This window comes from Theropithecus gelada, chromosome 1 (assembly GCF_003255815.1).
Source record: "Theropithecus gelada isolate Dixy chromosome 1, Tgel_1.0, whole genome shotgun sequence".
In the NCBI taxonomy this organism is placed as follows: domain Eukaryota; kingdom Metazoa; phylum Chordata; class Mammalia; order Primates; family Cercopithecidae; genus Theropithecus; species Theropithecus gelada.
Genome location: NC_037668.1, coordinates 13173930 through 13193614, shown reverse-complemented (window position 1 = coordinate 13193614; position 19685 = coordinate 13173930). Strand labels below are relative to the sequence as shown.

Sequence of the window (19685 nt, the reverse complement as noted above, 5' to 3'; positions counted from 1 at the left end):
AAGACCAGCCTGGTCAACATAGTAAGACCTCATCGAAAGAAAGAGAAAAGAAAAGAAAAGAGGGAGGGAAGGGAGGGAGAGAGGGAAGGAGGGAGGGAGGGAGGGAGGGAGGAAGGAAGGAAGGAAGGAAGGAAGGAAGGAAGGAAGGAAGGAAGGAAGGAAGGAANAGGAAGGAAGGAAGGAAGGAAGGAAGGAAGGAAGGAAGGAAGGAAGGAAGGAAGGAAGGAAGGAAAAAAAGTATCTCTTTGAATCTTTTTCTATTTCTCCAAGTCTTTCTTTCTTTCGAAAAATTATATTTCCATTCTTTCTTCACCTCTTTGCCTTTGTTAACCTTCTCTCTAAGCAACTCAGGAGGCTTTATTTTTTGTGTATTGATGAGGGAGAGGAAGAGGAATTGCTGTACAAACTAAAGTAATGAAAATGGAGTAGGTAGGAGGATAGACAGCTGCAAGGATCTGAGCTGGATAGACTGAACAAACCCTCATCCTAAGCAACTCATAGCTCAGATTTCTTCTCTGGACAGCTGGCTTTTTTCGTCCTTCTGAAATACTCTGTAAAGATAGGGGAGGGGCTGTGAACTACTTCTGCTATGGATCTTATTTAAAGTCAGCTACCTCCTAGATACTATCTGTAGTACCTAAATGTAATATTCAGCATAGCAGGGATGAAGATGGTAAATGAAAGGTATCCAACTGCCCACTATAATTTTTAAAGGCCAGGAGCTCATCGTTACTAAAAATTCTGGAGGGCTGCCTGGAGTAGGCAGTGACCAGAGTCACACAAGCTGGAATTGGATATTCGACTTGTCTGTCATATTTCTCTCCTCCCTCCCTGACTTGGCACCCAATACTCCATATTCTTTCTAATCCTCCAACCCTCCCCACTCCCCCAACTCCCACACCCTACCCCCACCAACGTTCCTGGAATTTTGGACTCAGCTATTTTTAAAACCGTCAACTCAGTAGCCACCTCCCTCCCTGCTCAGCTGTCCAGTACTCTGGCCAGCCATATACTTCCCCCTTCCCCCTACACCAAACCTTCTCTGGCTCCCTGACCTCAGTGAGACAGCAGCCGGCCTGGGGACCTGGGGGAGACATGGAGAAAGAGACGGAGGACCCCCTGGCTGGAGCTGACCCACAGAGTAGGGAATCATGGCTGGAGAATTGGATAGCAGAGTAATGTTTGACCTCTGGAAACAGTAAGTCAAAATGAAATTGCAATTCCTTTAATAAGCTTTTATATTGAAGTTAGACTTTTATAAAATTACAAACACCTACTTGGATGTCTCTCATCCAAATGCTGGGATCTCTCCCTACCAAGGTGCCCCAATCTCCATTTCTCTTTCTGTCTTCTTTCTGGCCTCTGGCCTCTAGTTATTTGAAATTTAATTCTCTGTCTCTCCTCTGGCAGTCTTAGCCCTCTCTTTACCTTATTACCTCAAGACTTCTGATGAAGTTTTAGAAGGAGTTCCCTACGCCCGCTATTCCGTAGTTTTCTTACCAAGGCCAAATATGACCTCTCAGACCTCACTGACACCCTCCTATCCTGCCCCCACTTAGCAATGCCCTTCACATTGAGATTCCAAGGGTGGGGGCTGCTCCTTTAAATTATTTCTCCCCACAACTCTAGTCCCTCCATTCTATTCTCCCTCTCACAGGACTCTTCTCCCAATCATATCCTTACCCATAAGACAGGGGAGTTAGGCAGGAGGAATTTAGCCCCTCCCCAACTCCTGTCCTCATAAAAAAAACTGAGAACTTCAGAATTTGAAAGGGAGAGATTAATGGAAAGTGGTTCTTCAGTGAAATTTGGGAAAATACAAGAACTGTTGACTTAGAAAAAACAAATATTGATTTGCATGTTTGGTTTGCATCCCATTATTCCATGAGAGGGGGAGATTAAAATTGCAGCTCGCTAGAGCTGATGAAAAGAGATCAGTTCCCTTTTCGTTTGAATACTGACGTTCTAGAGGGGATGGGTATGCCACCCTTACTCCTTCTTGTGTTCTTTTGACACAAAGGAGGCAAAGAAATGTATGACTCCTAGAAGGCATCTCCTCCTAATGGAGAGGGACAAGTAAGAAGTATGTTTCTGAAATATTTTCAGGTCCTAATTTTATTAGGGTACCCACTAGGATTACAGGTATCTGATCTATCCCCATGATTCCTCCATCTTTGACATATCTGCTGTTTGGTAGCTCAGGATGGAGCAATACAGTGGACTCTGGCCCCTTGAGTTCATTCAACCTTCCCTCCACCCCCACCTAGGGGTATTGCACAAGGGCCCTAAAAGTGGCCACAGGAACAGGGCAAAGAGACTTCACTGCCACACTTACAGTTTGAGGAGCCCCAATCTCCCCAAATTCCAATCTGCTCATTCTTTTCTTGATCTCCCCAGATTCGCTTCACATTATCCTGACCAATCTTCAACTCTTCTCTCTCTCTCCATGTCCAGCCAAATTTCTTTTTTCAGTCACTTACAGGGCTTCCGGTCAAAATTCACTAGGTAGGAGGGTCATCAGCTGGGAAGAACCGGCGCCTGGGGAACCTGGCTGGATAGGTATGGGGGAGCCAGGCCAGTCCCCTAGTCCCAGGTCCTCCCATGGCAGTCCCCCAACTCTAAGCACTCTCACTCTCCTGCTGCTCCTCTGTGGACATGGTAAGGAAGGGCCAGGGAAGGGTTTGGGGAAATCTAGAGGGTAGGCTGCTATGCAAGGGTGGGCATGTGAGCCTGAATGAGTGAGGAGAGATGTGCGCTGAGAGTCCCGGTCACTCGCCCTGCTCTCAAACAGGAATATTTTATTGCCCGTTCAGTTTGGGGAAGGCCACTGGGGAAGTCCTTGGTCGACAGGCAGAAGAGATGTGGTGGGCTTACACATTTTTAGTAAGACAGCCGAGAGAACTAGGGACAAGGGGGTTGGGGGCTGGGGAAGGCCCTTAGTTAGGTTTTAGGAAGACTGGAATCCCCTGATGAGATTTGGAAGAGTTATGAGCAAACTACACTCCGATAGAGCAGAGGTCTGAGGACCGTCTCACAATCCTCTCCCTTCTGTCTTTAGCTCATTCTCAATGCAAGATCCTCCGCTGCAATGCTGAGTATGTATCGTCCACTCTGAGCCTTAGAGGTGGCGGTTCATCAGGAGCACTTCGAGGAGGAGGAGGAGGAGGAGGCCGGGGTGGAGGGGTGGGCTCTGGCGGCCTCTGTCGAGCCCTCCGCTCCTATGCGCTCTGCACTCGGCGCACCGCCCGCACCTGCCGTGGGGACCTCGCCTTCCATTCGGCGGTACATGGCATCGAAGACCTGATGATCCAGCACAACTGCTCGCGCCAAGGCCCTACAGCCCCTCCCCCGCCCCGAGGCCCCGCCCTTCCAGGCGCCGGCTCCGGCCTCCCTGCCCCGGACCCTTGTGACTATGAAGGCCGGTTTTCCCGGCTGCATGGTCGTCCCCCGGGGTTCTTGCATTGCGCTTCCTTCGGGGACCCCCATGTGCGCAGCTTCCACCACCATTTTCACACATGCCGTGTCCAAGGAGCTTGGCCTCTACTGGATAACGACTTCCTCTTTGTCCAAGCCACCAGCTCCCCCATGGCGTTGGGGGCCAACGCTACCGCTACCCGGAAGGTCAGGCACTCAATCTTCCTTCCGATCTACCTCATCAGATTCTTCCACGTGCACCATTCCCCCCCATCGCCACTAGTCAACAGCAGTGCTCCCTAATTCCCTTTTCTTCCTCAACCTCTCCCTCATCTTGAATCACTCCCTTCTACCAAACACTTGGAGCTGTAAATCACTTTCCCTTGATGGGAATTTCACTCAAATGCAGAAAACACTGAAGAGACATTGAAGAGAGCAGACCTGAGGAGTTTCAGAAGGGAAACTTTTTCCTCTCCTAGGAAGTTGCCAAGGTTAAGTAGAGAGAGGGGTTAAGTAGGGATGAGGTAATACTGGAAGGTAAATAGGAGAAGCAATCAAGGATTGAGGGCCATAATAGTCCTGCATCTCTACTTGGATCAGATCCCTAACTATGTATGAGGTCTGACTGGGGGGAAGATGCACTGAACCCAAAATGAACTGTTTTCCCTCTTGCCCTCACAGCTCACCATCATATTTAAGAACATGCAGGAATGCATTGATCAGAAGGTCTATCAGGCTGAGGTGGATAATCTTCCTGCAGCCTTTGAAGATGGTTCTGTCAATGGAGGTGACCGACCTGGGGGATCCAGTTTGTCGATTCAAACTGCTAACCCTGGGAACCACGTGGAGATCCAAGCTGCCTACATTGGCACAACTATAATCATTCGGCAGACAGCTGGGCAGCTCTCCTTCTCCATCAAGGTAGCAGAGGATGTGGCCATGGCCTTCTCAGCTGAACAGGACCTGCAGCTCTGTGTTGGGGGGTGCCCTCCAAGTCAGCGACTCTCTCGATCAGAGCGCAGTCGTCGGGGAGCTATAACCATTGATACTGCCAGACGGCTGTGTAAGGAAGGGCTTCCAGTGGAAGATGCTTACTTCCATTCCTGTGTCTTTGATGTTTTAATTTCTGGTGATCCCAACTTTACTGTGGCAGCTCAGACAGCACTGGAGGATGCCCGAGCCTTCCTGCCAGACTTAGAGAAGCTGCATCTCTTCCCTTCAGATGCTGGGGTTTCTCTTTCCTCAGCAACCTTCCTAGCCCCACTCCTTTCTGGGCTCTTTGTTCTGTGGCTTTGCATTCAGTAAGGAAGCCATCAGTCCTATTACTAGTTTGGAAATGATTTGGGGATAGAGATTGGCATAGAAGAATGTAAACAATCATTAAAGGAAGCAGGGCCCAGAAGACACATGAAACAATGACATTATCCAGAGTCAGATGAGGCTGCAGTCCAGGGTTGAAATGATCACAGAATAAGGATTCTGGGCAAGGTTTCTGCATTCCAGACCTCTTCGCCAAATTTTCCAGCCCCATTTACAGTAAACAAATTGTTCTTTCCATTTACTGCAGATTTCACCCTATAAGCTTAGAGGTCATGAAGGTTTTAACAATCAGTAAAGACTTAAGGGTTGAGATTTTTAAGAGGCAAGAGCTGAAAGCAGAAGACATGATCATTAGCCATAAGAAACTCAAAGGAAGAAGAAATAATTAGGGAAAGAAGTCTATTTGATGAATATGTGTGTGTAAGGTATGTTCTGCTTTCTTGGTTCAAAAATGAAGCGGGCGTTGTCTAGCTTTTAGGTGAAGGGAGTCTCTGCTCTGGAAGAACGGCACAGGTAGGACAGAAGTATCATCCCTACCCCAACTGATCTGTTATTAAAGCTACAAATTCTTCACACCGTCCTCTGTTGCCTATGTTGAATCTCTTTACAGATGCTTGAAATGGAGTAAATGCAATGTGTTCACTCCACTGAAAGAGGGCTGGGAAGTATCAGATACTGTTTCCATCTCAGGGAGTTTACAGGCTATTGGAGAGACAAAACCATTCACATGAAAGAGTGATGAGTGTGTAATTATTCACTAAATCCTACAGTACAGTGTGTTCAGACGGGAAGATGGTAGATTTGAACTAAAGTAGTAAGAATAATAAAAGGTAACAGAGAAGATGGGATTTGAAGTGAGCTTTGAAGACTGGATAAGATTCAAATTGTTAACGATCTTCCAGGCAACGAAAACCATCTGGAGTTATGCATAGATTCATGATTCAGTGAGGAAATGAACAAAACTCAAATGCAGTAGACAAGGAGTAATGGGACAGGAGGTTAGATGGGCAGAGGCCAGATTATGAAGCACCTTAAAAAGGGGATAAGGGGTTTAAATTTGATTAATAGCTAACACTTATTGAAGCTTAAAATCTGCCAGGCAATGTTTTAAACTCTTTTAAAATATCAACTTAATTCTCATAGCTCTCTAAGGAAGGTGGTATTCTTATCTCTATTTTTATATAAGGAAACTTGCCTCCAGTCACATAGCTAATAAATTACGGAACTTGCCTCCAGTCACACAGTTAACAAAGGCAGAGCCAGAAACTGAACCTATGCCGTTTGGATCCAGAAACTTAATTTTTAATCACTATACTATATTGTCAAGGAAGCAGAGAGCTATTAAACATTCTAGTTGTGGAGCTGGTAAAGATTCCAAAAGGGGAGCTGTGGTGGTCGATGTCACCACAAAAGCGACTCTGAGGCTGGGCACAGTGGCTGACACCTGTAATTCCAGCACTTTGGGAGGCCAAGGTGGGCGGATCACTTGAGGCCAGGAGTTTGAGAGCAGCCTGGGCAACACCGCAAAACCCCATCTCTACTAAAAACACAAGAAATTAGCCAGGCATGATAGCCCAAGTCTGTAATCCCATAATCCCAGCTACTCGAAAGGCAGAGGCATGAGAATCGAGAATTGCTTGAACCGGGGCCAGGAGGCGGAGGTTACAGTGAGCTGAGACCACGCCACTACACTCCAGCCTGGGCAACAGAGTGAGACTGTCAAAAAAAACAAAAACAAAAACAAAAACAAACTACTCTCTTCTACTCTCTTCTCATATAAAGCCAAAAAGAGAGAGTTGGAAAAGGAGGGAAAGCCCAAAGTTGAAGGAATCTAGTTTGTAGAAAAAAGACTAAGAAGAGATGCTGTTCTAGGTGAGGGTGCTCTAAAGTAACAATGCTGCTCTCAACAAAATTATAAAGGAGGTAACTTTTACATTTAATATCCTCCCCGTTTCTGGTCTCATCCTCCCCACTCAGGTACTCCATAGCCGAGGGCCTGTCCTCCCTGCCCTAATCAAGTACTCACCATTATCTTCCACCTCTCCTCTCAGTCCCTGACACCTGACAATACTCCCCTGAACAAATATTATAGTAGGGCCCTTTGTATCTACTAATTCTGCATCCACAGATTCAACCAACCACGCATTGAAAGTATTTGGGAAGTGGCCGGGCACGGTGGCTCACACCTGTAATCCCAGCACTTTGGGAGGCTAAGGCAGGCGAATCACAAGGTCAGGAGTTTGAGACCAGCCTGACCAACATGGTGAAATCCTGTCTCTACTAAAAATACAAAAATTAGTCGGGCGTGGTGGCAGGCACCTGTAATCGCAGCTACTCAGGAGGCTGAGGCAGGAGAATCACTTGAAACTGGAAGGCAGAGGTTACAGTGAGCCGAAATCACGCCATTGCACTCCAGCCTAGGCTACAAAGCAAGACTCCGTCTCAAAAAAAAAAAAAAAAAAAGAAAAGAAAATGTTTGGGGAAAAAAATAAATAACAACACAATAATAAAAAAATACAAATAAAAATACAGTGTTAACAATTTTTTTTTTTTTTTTTTGAGATGGAGTTTCGCTCTTGCTGCCCAAGCTGGAGTGTGTTGGCATGATCTCAGCTCACTGCAATCTCCACCTCCCAGGTTCAAGTGATTCTCCTGCGTCAGCCTCCCAAGTAGCTGGGATTACAGGCGCACGCCACCATGCCGGGCTAATTTTTTGTATTTTTAGTAGAAACGGGATTTCACCATGTTAGCCAGGCTGGTCTTGAACTCCTGACCTCAGGTGCTCCACCCGCCTCAGCCTCCCAAAGTGCTGGGATTACAGGCGTGAGCACCGTGCCCGCCAACAACTTTTTACATTGTATTTACATTGTATTAGGCATTACAAGCAATCTAGAGAATATTTAAAGTATACCGGGCTGGGCGCAGTGTCTCATGCCTGTAATCCCAGCACTTTGGGAGGCCGAGGTGGGCAGATCTCTTGAGCCCAGGAGTTCGAGATCAGTCTAGCCAACATGGGGAAACCCTGTCTCTACTAAAAGTACAAAAATTATCTGGGTGTGGTGGCGCTTGCCTGTAGTCCCAGTTGCTTGGGAGGCTGAGGCAGGAGAATCACTTGAACCCAGGAGGCAGAGGTTGCAGTGAGCCGAGAGTCAGCCAGTCCATTTCAGCATGGGCAACAGAGTGAGACTCTGTCTCCAAAGAAAAAAAAAAAAAAACAGTATACGGGAGAATGTGCATAGGTTATACGCAAATACTATACTATGCCATCTTATAGAAGGGACTTAAGCGTCCTCAGATTTTGGTATCTGCAGGGTTTGGGTGGTCCTAGAACCAATCCCCTTTGTATATCAAGGGACAATTTTGGCCAGTACTTACCAGACAAGGTGTCCTATCTGGTCTGCCATTTCAAATTTCTCCTGCAATTCTTTATCCTCTAGTCCCTCCTCTCCACCTCTTCTAAGGACCACAGCCATTATGTCATTCCCTCAAAGCACTGTCTCTATGCTTTCCAAAATAACCTTTAGCTAATGGAGAAAATAATGTAATGAAAAAAAAAAAAAACTGGGGGAAGAGACATATGCAGGGCTATCTCTTCACAGAAAATATAGGTATTTTAACTCAAGACATCCTTTTGAAGAACTACTGTTTGTATTGGTTCTCTTACAAGAGTAACTTTATCCCTCAGGTGTGGGAATTCCAAGTAAATTGAGAAGAATTTCACAGCCAGCTGGTAGGTGAAATTCTTTGATGACAACTGTCATGTAATACTCTTCCTTCGCCTAGGCTTAGAGCTAGCCTTATTACTTTTTTTTTCTTTTTTCTTTTTCTTTTTTTTTTTTTTTTTGAGGCAAGTCTCGCTCTCTCACCCAGGCTAGAGTGCAGAGGCGTGATCTCGGCTCACTGCAGTCTCCACCTCCCAGATTCAAGTGATTCTCCTGCCTCAGCTTCCCGAGTAGCTGGGGTTACAGGTGCCCGCCACCATGCCTGGCTAAGTTTTGTATTTTCAGTAGAGATGGGGTTTCACTATGTTGGCCAGGCTGGTCTCAAACTCCTGGCCTCAAGTGATCTGCCTGCCTCAGCCTCCCAAAGTGCTAGGATTATAGGTGTGAGCCACCATGCCCAGCCCAACTAGCCCTATTATTAATGGAGCATTTTTAAATAGGTAGCTCAAAATAAGCATATGAAAAGATGCTCAACATCATTAGTCATTGGGGAAATACAAATCAAATCAAAGCAACAGTGAAAAAATACTACATACGCACTAGAATGGTTAAAATGAAAAAGACTGTTAAATGAAATACAAAATGTTGGGAAAATGTGGAGCGTTCATGTGCTGTTGGTGGGAATGTAAAATGGTACAACTATTTTGTAAAACAGTTTGGCAGTTCGTTAAAAGTGTGGCCGGGCGCAGTGGCTCACACTTGTGATCCCAGCACTTTGGGAGGCCGAGATGGGTGGATCACGAGGTCAGGAGATCGAGACCATCCTGGCTAACATGGTGAAACCCCGTCTCTACTAAAAATACAAAAAATTAGCTGGGTGTGGTGTGGGCGCCTGTAGCCCCAGCTACTCGGCAGGCTGAGGCAGGAGACTGGCATGAACCCGGGAGGTAGAGCTTGCAGTGAGCCGAGATTGCGCCACTGCACTCCAGCCTGGGCCACAGAGCAAGACTCCGCCTCAAAAAAAAAAAAAAAAAAAAAGGTAAGTGTACACTTACCATACAAACTAGACATTCCAAACTTAGGTACTGACCCAAGAGAAATGATAACATGTGCTGCACAAAAACGTATATACAAATGCTTCTAACAGTTTTATCTGCAATAAGCAAAAACTGGAAACAACTCAGTGTTGAAATGGTGAATGGATACACCAATTGTAGTAAATTCACAGAATTGAATACTACACAGCAATAAAATGAAATCAATTCCTGATACACACAACATGGATAAATCTCAAAGTAATAACGCAAGTGAAAAAAGCTGTTGCCCTGCAAAAAAAAGAGTACATACCATCTGCTTCCATTCATATCCAATTATTAAAAATTTTCAGCAGATCATGGACTGTAAAAAATATATATATAAAATGTTAGCAAACATATAGTGAGAAAAGGTGATCAATGGTTGCTTAAGGAATGGGCAGAGTGAAGGAGGGATGGCTTACAAAGGGGCATGAAGTAGGCCAGGTATGGTGGCTCACACTTGTAATCCCAGCATTTTGGGAGGCTTAGCAGGGTGAATAACTTGAAGCCAGAGGTTTGAGACCAGCCTGGCCAACATGGCAGAACTCTGTCTCTAATAAAAAGCCCTGTCTCTACTAAAAACCCTGTCTCCACTAAAATGCCCTGTCTCTACTGAGTGTGGTAGCACAAGCCTGAAATCCCAGTTACTCAGGAGGCTGAGGCGCGAGCATCACTTGAACCCAGGAGCTGGAGGTTGCAGAAAGCCGAGATCATGCCACTGCGCTCCAGCCTACGCAACAGAGCAAGACTCTGTCTCAAAACAACCCAAAGGGGCATAAGGAAATTCATGGGGATGATAGACATGTTCATTGCTTTGTTTGTGGCAGTGGTTTCATGGAGAGAGAGATATGTGTGTGTGTGTATATATATATACCTATATACGTATATATACATGTATATGTCAAAACCGATGAAATGATACACCTTGAATATGTACAATTTATCATACATCAAGGATACTTCAATAAAGCTGTAGATTTCTTTTTTTAATGGGTAGCACATCTTTCTCTTTTTTCTTGGTGGATCAGACAAAAGGCTTAGAATGACCATAGCATGACAAGGAAGATTACAACAGAGACTTTCCTTCTTCTAGGAAACATACAAAAGAAGAGGGTGACAGAACAAAGGAAAGAGCATATTTAGTGATTTTATATTCTCCGCTACTCCTATGACAAGGACCACATTCCTTCCTTCAGAATGTCATTCTCAAAGTCAGAGACCACAGAAAGGAGGTTTTCCAATTTAAGAACATCAACTCTGTGAATCATAATTCTGTCTTTCCACTTCACCAAGAGTCAGCAGGTGGTGCTAGTGACTAAAAAGTGACTTGGCAGACAAGAGGCAAGTTTCCAGGAAAAGAAAAATTACTGTCTAAGATTATCTGATATGTTGACCATTTGAGAGAAAATATTAATAGGCATTTGCCAGAATTGACATTTAGGGAATAAATTGAAGATAGGAACATAGTAAACAAAGTAAAATTTTAAATAAATTATAATTGAACAATAAACAAAGGGTTGTTCAAGACATGCATCAATATATACTACTTGGCTCCTTGATGGGTATCATTTACACAGTAATACTAATGTAAACACTGACTACTGATTCAGCCAGAATTATGCTATAACTTTCTATTGGGAGGATGAGGTAAGAGGAAAGGAAAGGTGGGAATATAGCATGATGTAAGAGTTAAAATTTCAATTACTATAACCATAAGAGAGTAGATATGTCTAATATTTATTTTGTTTCCTTTTTTTTTTTTTTGAGATGGAGTCTCTCACTGTTGCCCAGGCTGGCGTGCAGTGGCACAATCTCAGCTCACTGCAACCTCCGCATCCCGGGTTCAAGCAATTCTCCTGTCTCAGCCTCCCGAGTAGCTGTGACTAGAGGCATGCACCACCAGGCCTGTCTACTTTTTATATTTTTGATAGAGATGGGTTTCACCATGTTGGTCAGGCTGGTCTCAAACTCCTGACCTCAAGAGATCCACCCCCCTCAGCCTCTCAAAATATATATATAATGTTAGCAAATATATAGTGAGAAAAGGAGATCAATGGTTGCTTAAGGGATGCGCAGAGAGAAGGAGGAATGGCTTACAAAGGGGCATGAAGTAGGCTCTGTTGTTCTCACTCTGTCGCCAGACTGGAGTGCAGTGGCCCAATCTCGGCTCACCCTATCCTCCACCTTTCAGGTTCAAGCAATTCTCATGCCTCAGCCTCCCAAGTAGTTGGGATTACAGGCATGAGCCACCACACCGAGCCTAGGTGTATTTTTATATTTTCAACACCCAGTCTGGCACATGATTTGTAAATGTTTTTAAAAAGGAAAATAGGCCAGGCCAGGTAGGTGGTTTATGCCTGTAATCCCAGCACTTTGGGAGGCCAAGGCTGGTGGATCACCTGAGGCCAGGAGTTCGAGACCAGCCTGGCCAACATGGTAAACCCCATCTCCACTAAAAATACAAAAATTAGCCCAGCACGGTGGTGTGGCCTGTAGCCCCAGCTATTTGGGAGGCTGAGGCAGGAGAATCACTTGAACCCAGGAGGTGGAGGTTGCAGTGAGCTGAGATTACGCCACTGCCACTCCAGCCTGGATAACAGAGCGAGACTCTCTCTCAAAAAAAAAAAAAAAAAAAAAGAAAGAAAGAAAGAAAGAAAGAAAAAAAAGAAAAAGAAATATGAAGTGCATACCAGACGAAGAAGCTGAAAGAGGGGCAGGGTGCGGTGGCTCGTGCCTGTAATCCTAGGCATGGATTTAAGAGGCCTAGGTAGGTGGATCCCTTGAGCCCAGGAGTTCGAGACCAGCCTGGGCAACATAGCAAAACCCTGTCTCTACAAAATATATAAAAATTAGCTGGGCATGGTGGTGTGTGCCTGTAGTCCCAGATACTTGGGAGGCTAAGGCAGGAGGATCACCTGAGCTCACAGAGTCAAGGCTGCAGTAAGCCATGATCATGCCACTGCACTCTGGCCTGGGTAACAGAGTGAGATCCTGTTTTAAAAAAAAAGCAGGGGCAGGGGCCAGGTGCAGTGGTTCATTCTTATAATCCTAGCACTTTGAGAGGCCAAGTGGGGGCAGATCACTTGGGTCAGGAGTTCGAGACCAGTTGGCCAACATGGTGAAACCTCGTCTGTACTAAAAATACAAAAATTAGCCAGATGTGGTGGTGTGGGCCTGTAATTCCAGCTATTCGGGTGGCTGAGGTAGGAGAATTGCTTGAAGCTAGGAGGTGGAGGTTGCAGTGAGCCAAGATCATACCACTGTTCTCCAGCCTGGGGCTGAGATTGCCCCACTGCACTCCAGCCTGGGTGACAGAGTGAGATCCTGTCTCAAAAAAAAAAAAAAAAAAAAGAAAAAGAAAGAAAAAGAAAAGGGGGCTTGGGCTTGAGGGCTGCTGGTTTTTGTAAAATCATTTAATATCATGTGATTTCTAACTACACGATGTTACATTACATTGATTAAAAAGAGGAGCATTTGGCTGGGCGCAGTGGCTCATGCCTGTAATCCTAGCACTTTGGGAGGCTGAGGTGGGAGGATCACCTGAGGTCAGGAGTTCGAGATCTGCCCAGCCAACATGGTAAAACTCCGTCTCTACTAAAAATACAAAAATTGGGTCTGGGTGTAGTGGCTCACGCCTGTAATCCCAGCACTTTGGGAGGCTGAGGCGGGTGGATCACGAGGTCAGGAGATCGAGACCATCCTGGCTAACATGGTGAAACCCCGTCTCTACTAAAAATATAAAAAATTAGCCGGTCATGGTGGCGGGTGCCTGTAGTCCCAGCTACTCGGGAGGCTGAGGCAGGAGAATGGCGTGAACCTGGGAGGCGGAGCTTGTAGTGAGCCGAGATCGTGCCACTGCACTCCAGCCTGGGCAAGAAAGCAAGACTCTGTCTCAAAAAAAAAGAAAAAAAAATACAAAAATTAGCGTGGTGGTGCATGCCTGTAATCCCAGCTACTTGGGAGACTGAGGCAGGAGAATTGCTTGAACCCAGGAGTCCGAGGTTGCAATGAGCTGAGATTGTGCCACTGCAGTCCAGTCTGGCAACAGAGTGAGACTCCCTCTCAAAAGAAAACCCAAAAACCAAAAAAAAGGAGTATTTCTGGGCAGGTGCAGTGGCTCACACCTGTAATCCCAGCATTTTGGGAGGCCAAGGCGGGTGGATCACTTGAGGTCTGGAGTTTGAGACCAGCCATGGACATGGCAAAACCCTGACTCTACTAAAAACACAAAAATTAGCCGGGCGTGGTGGCTGGCGCCTATAATCCCAGCTACTTGAGAATCTAAAGCAGGAGAAGCACTTGAACTGGGGAGGCGGAGGTTGTAGTGAGCCAAGATCGTGCCATTGCACTCCAGCCTGGACAACAATGAGACTTCATCTCCCACTCTCAAAAAAAAAAAAAAAAAAAAAAAAAAAAAAAAAAAAAAGGAGCATTTCCACCTTGGCCTGAGCTTTAACTTTGTGGCCATCTCAACCACTTCTCAGATCAACCAAACACTTCCCTCCCTACTATACTCCACCCTATGTACTTCATGGCAAGTTCCTTCCCACATTTCTTCTCAAGGAGACAGAGATAATAGCCATAGCCCAGTAATTATAGTTCTCAAAATCAGTGCCAGGAAACCATAACGGCACTAAGGAAAGGAAAGAAGACATAAAACTAGGAAATAAAAGGCCTTCCTCAATTTTTCTGTATACTCCCAAACCAAATTACTAATCATTTTTCCAACAATTAACAGAAGAAATAAGTTACATACGTTTCCTGAGATAAAAGTTATATAAATGGAGGGTGGGCTTTGAGAAACTGAAAAAGAAAAACCAGGAAGGATAACTAGATTCTACCTCCAATACAGGGCTATTTTGGAATCATTCTTTGCTATTGGTTCAAAGAACCTTTTTTTTTTTTTTTTTTTTTTTGAGACAGGTTCTCACTTCGTTACCCAGGCTGGAGTGCAGTGGCTCAATCTTAGCTCACTGCAGCCTTGACCTCCTAGGTTCAAGCAATCCTCCTGCCTCAGCCCCCTAAGTAGTTGAGACTACTGTGCTAGCCACCACTCCCATCTAATTTTTTAGTTTTTGTATTTTTTGTATAGATGGGGTTTCGCCATGTTGCCCAGGCCAGTCTCGAACTCCTGGGCTCAAGCAATCCACCTACCTTGGCCTCCCAAAATGCAAGGATTACAGGCGTGAGCCACCACGCCTGGCACAGAACCAATATTTTTAATATTAAGGGTTTCACATAGTCAGTCTTTGATACAACACTTCTACCTTTGAGAAACTAAGTGAAATTTTCAAAAAAGTAGGCTGGCTGGGAGCAGTGTCTCATGTCTGTAATCCCAGCACTTTGGGAGGCCAAGGTAGGAGGACTGCTTGAGCCCAGGAGTTTGACACCAGCCTGGGCAACATGGTGAGACCCCCGTCTCTACCAAAAAATTAAAAATTAGCTGGTTGTGGTGGCACGTGCCTGTAGTCCCAGCTACTTGGGAGGCTGAGGTGGGAGGATCACTTGAGCCCAGGAGGTTGGGGCTGCAGTGAGCTATGATCCCACTACTGCACTCCAGCCTGGGTGACAGAGCAAGACCCTATCTCAATAAAAGAATTAAAAATAAATTAAAGGCCAGGTGCCGTGGCCCATACGTGTAATCCCAGTACTTTGGGAGGCCGAGGTGGGTGGATTGCTTCAGCTCAAGAATTCAAGACCAGCCTGGGCAATATAGCAAAACCCCTTCTCTACAAAAAATACAAAAAAATTAGCCGGGAGTGGTGGTGTATGCTTGTGGTCCCAGCTACTCAGGAGGCTAAGTTGGAAGGACTGCTTGAACCCAGGAGGTCGAGGCTGCAGTGAGCTGAAATTGCACCACTGCACTCCAGCCTGGGTGACAGAGTGAAATCTTGTCTCAAAAAATAAATAGATAAAAATTTAAAAACAAATTAATTAAAAATGAAAAATAAATGTAGGAATCAGAGAAAGTTTTACAAAGGAGATGACCTTTTTTTTTTTTTTTTTGAGACAGAGTCTCCTCTGTCACCCAGGCTGGAGTGCAGTAGTGCAATCTTGGCTCACTGCAACATCCACCTCCCAGGTTCAAGAGATTCTCCTGCCTCAGCCTCCCGAGTAGCTGGGATTACAGGCACCCGCCATCATGCCTGGCTAATTTTTGTATTTTCAGTTGAGATGAGGTTTCACCATGTTGGCCAGGTTGGTCTTGAACTCCTGACCTCAGGTTATCTGCCCACCTCGGCCTCCCAAAGTGCTGTGAGCCACCACACCTGGCCAAGATGATTTTTTTCTAAGGCTCAGGGACTCACTAGGAATTTTGTCCTTGCTGTGTGATCACAGAAGTCATTTGAGTTCTCTGAATCACAATATTCTCTTCTGCAAAATGTCTTTCTGCTTACCTGGTGAGAATAAAATGTTTGTGCAACTGTGTTATAATGCATAGATATAGATATAGATATATAGATAACAAAATATAATTAACAAAGAAAGTACTCACCGGGCACAGTGGCTCACGCTTGTAATCGAAGCATTTTGAGAGGCCAAAGCGGTGGATCACCTGAGGTCAGGAGTTCAAGATCAGACTGACCAACATGGAGAAATTCTGTCTCTACTAAAAATACAAAATAAGCCAGGCGTGGTGGCACATGTCTGTAATCCCAGCTATTAGGGAGGCTGAGGCAGGAGAATCGCTTGAACCTGGGAGGTGGAGGTTGCAGTGAGCCAAGATCGCCCCATTGCACTCCAGCCTGGGTGACAAGAGTGAAACTCTGTCTCAAAAAAAAAAAAAAAGCACTGACCTGGCACAGTGGCTCATGCCCATAATCCCAACATTTTGGAAGGTCAAGGTGGGAGGATCACTAGAGCCCAAGAGTTGGAGACCAGACTGGGCAACATAGCAAGACCCCTATCTCTACAAAAAACTTAAAATTAACTAGGCATGGTGGTAGTCCCAGTTCCTCAGGAGGCTGAGGCCGGGGGTTGCTTGAGCCTAAGAGTCGGAGACTACAGTGAGCTGATGGCACGACAGCACTCCAGCCTGGGTAACAGAGAGAGGCCCATCTCTTAAAAAAATTAATTTATTTTTTCCAAAGGCATTGATGGATCTAGAAAAATAAATAAATGTTTTAAAAATTTTTCTTAGAAAAGAAAGTATTGTTAATTGTCAGTCTGGATAAAAAAACAGAAACTTGTTTTAATGTATAATTTCTTTCCCTCAGTCATGAACACCACATTTCCTTCATCTGTTCCTTCTCATGATCAAGAATCATCTTTGCCACTCAGGGGAGTGATCTGGGCTGCTTCCGCTCTCAGAAAAGCTTTTACTTGTTTGAGACAATTCTTGGACTAAGAATTTTGACAGTATATTAAGCTGCCCACTAGGTGGCAGAGCTGAGTCAACTGTATTTCTGAATTGTGTAAGAAATAATTTCTCAGAAAAGGGGAAGTTGGGTTGAGTACACAATGTCCCGTCTCCCTCATACTTATAAACACCAACGCAGTCCAATTTTCTTCTCACAGAAAAACAAATCATCACCTCTCGCCTCCTTACCGTCCCTGCTCTGATACATACTTGGGCCATAGGCTTTGAGGAGGGACAAATATGATACAGTTTAGCATACAAAATTGAAGTTGAGGCGTCAAGTCTAACAGCAATAAGAAATAATACTAGGATCTGAATTAGTGGTATATTCTATCCAGAGACATAACCCAATCTATCAATTCAATCAATCTATCTCTATATGTATGTGTGTGTGTGTGTCTGTGTATGTGTGTGTATGTGTGTGTGTGTGTGTGTGTGTGTGTATACATATTTTTTCTTTTTTTTGACATGGCGATTCAAGCCATCCTCCCACCTCAGCCTTCCAAGGAGCTGAGACTACAGGCGTGCACCATCACACACAGCTAACTTTTTTTATTTTTAGTAGAGACAGGGTTTCCCCATGTTGCCCAGGCTGGTCTCGAACTTGTGAGCTCAAGTGATCCGCCTGCCTCTGCCTCCCAAAATGCTGGGATTACAAGCGTCACTGCGCCTGGCCTCAATTTATATTTAATAATATATTTATTCTGTGAAATGTACTCTAATAGATGCTAGGAAGAATACAAAGATTAAAAAGGGCATAGTTTCTATTCTTTAAGAATTAACTAGGAGAGAAAAGGCACTTTACATGTCAGTGCTATGTGAAAAATATAAATGTGCTATGGAGTATTCCAAAGAAAATGAAAAAATATTTGATTGTAAGGTAAAAGATGAGGGGATTGGCTGGGCTTGGTGGCTGATACCTATAATCCCAGCACTTTGAGACGCTGAGGCAGGTGGATCGCTTGAGCTCAGGAGTTCAAGACCAGCCTGGCTACATGGTGAAACCCTGTCTCTACAAGTCTTTTGTTTCGTTTTGTTTTCAAGTTAGCCAGGTGTGGTTGCATGCCCCTGTAGCCCCACTCAGGAGGCTGAAGTGGGAGGATTGCTTGAACCTGGGAGATCGAGGCTACACTGAGCCATGATAGCACCACTGTACTCCAGCCTGGGTAAAAGAGTGAGACCCTATCTAAAAAAAGAAAAAAAGTGAGGGGATTGAGGGGATTGGGAAGCAAGAAACGTTTTCGTTTTTGCTTTGTTGCTTTGAGATAGAATTTTACCCTGTCACCCAGGCTGGAGTACAGCGGCATGATCTCAGCTCACTGCAACCTCCACCTCCCGGGTTCAAGCAATTCTCCTGCCTCAGCCTCCCAAGTAGCTGGGATTACAGGCACCTGCCACCACGCCTGGCTAATTTTTGTATTTTCATTAGAGATGGGGTTTCACCATGTTGGCCTGGCTGGTCTCAAACCCCTGACCTCAGGTGATCCACCCGCCTCAGTCTCTCAAAGTGCTGGGATTACAGGTGTGAGCCACTGCGCCCAGCCAAGAAAGGTTTAATAGAGGAAAAATTATTTGGCTGTCTACAGAAGACTGGGTAAAATTTCAAAAAGCAGAGATGGGGAAGGACAGGCATTCCAGGTATAAGGAAAAATGTAAGCAAAGACGTAAAGACAGAGAAGGATATATTAAGGGAACACTGAGTACTCAGTTTTGGCTGAAGTATAGGGTACATATATGAGGAAATAGTGGGAAATGAATGAGAAAATTTGGTTGAGGACATTTCATGAAGGTTTTAAATGCCAGGTTGAAGCATTTAAATGTGATTCAGTAAGCAATACATTTTGCAGTATTATAGGAACACACAGGAACTCAATTTTGTGAGATTAATCTAGTGATGTTTTATAGATTACAGCAGGAAAATTAGTTAAAAGCTATTAATCTAGGCAAAAGTAACAAAAACATGAACCAGAATGGTGGCAGTAGAATAAGAAACAGGAGATAGGTGCTAGAAACACTAGAAAGACGGCTCTATAGAATTCAGCAGTTGACTGGACGTGGGGCATGCCAGAGAGGAAGGAATTAAAGGCAATCCCTAGATTTTAAGATTTTAAGCCTTTATAACTAGGGGAATGTATAATGGTTCTATTAAAACAAACAAGGGGGCTGGGTGCAGTGGCTCATACCTATGATACTAGCACTTTGAGAGGCCAAGGTGGAATGATCCCTTGAGCCCAGGAGTTTGAGAGCAGCCTGGGTAACAAAATGAGATCCCATCTGTACCAAAAATGAAAGCATTAGCTGGGAATGGTGGCCATGCCTGTGGTCCTAGCTACTTGGGAGGCTGAGGGAGGAGGATCCCGTGAGCGTGGGAGTTCAAGCTTGCAGTACGCTATGATCCCACCACTGCACTTCAACCTGTGTGACACAGCAAGAACTCGTCTCAAAAAGAAAGAAAGAAGTGGGGGAGGGGGGAAACTAGGCAAAGAAATGGGTTTGAGGACCAAGGAAAGATCATGAATTCATTGTTAGACAAGCGAATTTGAGATACCAGCTATAACTTTGGAGACAGGCTAAAGGTATAGCATAGATTTAAAGTAATTTACACAGAGTGATGTACAGATAGTCAAACTGAAAAGTGAAACTTCAAGAAAGAAAAGGAGAAGGCCAAGGACAAGCCCTTAAGAAGAATTTTTAGGGAGTAGAAAAAAAAAGAATTGTTAGCAAAGGAGAAAAGGATGAAGTCCAAAAGTCAAGGTAAGTGTTTAAAATTTTAAAAGATGGCAGTTTTCAAATTATATGGAAGTCAAAAGGAATAAAGCCTATAAAAAGTACTCTGATTGGCCGGGCGCAGTA

General features: G+C 44.8%; 1 protein-coding gene across 5 annotated transcripts; it reads left to right on the top strand.

Moving 5' to 3' along the window:
* Positions 1–853: 853 nt before the first annotated feature.
* HJV (hemojuvelin BMP co-receptor) lies at positions 854–5314 on the top strand. 5 transcript variants are annotated; one of them, XM_025375587.1, is made up of 4 exons: positions 931–1198; positions 2473–2658; positions 3059–3621; positions 4096–5314. In XM_025375587.1, the coding sequence occupies exons 2-4, from the start codon at positions 2562–2564 to the stop codon at positions 4717–4719; spliced, it is 1284 nt and encodes a 427-aa protein (XP_025231372.1). In that variant the 5' UTR covers positions 931–1198; positions 2473–2561; the 3' UTR covers positions 4720–5314. The 5 variants fall into 5 exon arrangements, with proteins under 5 accessions (XP_025231382.1, XP_025231372.1, XP_025231400.1 ...); XM_025375615.1 differs by having other exon boundaries at positions 950–1198; positions 3059–3095; XM_025375597.1 differs by lacking the exon at positions 2473–2658 and having other exon boundaries at positions 854–1198.
* Positions 5315–19685: the final 14371 nt, after the last annotated feature.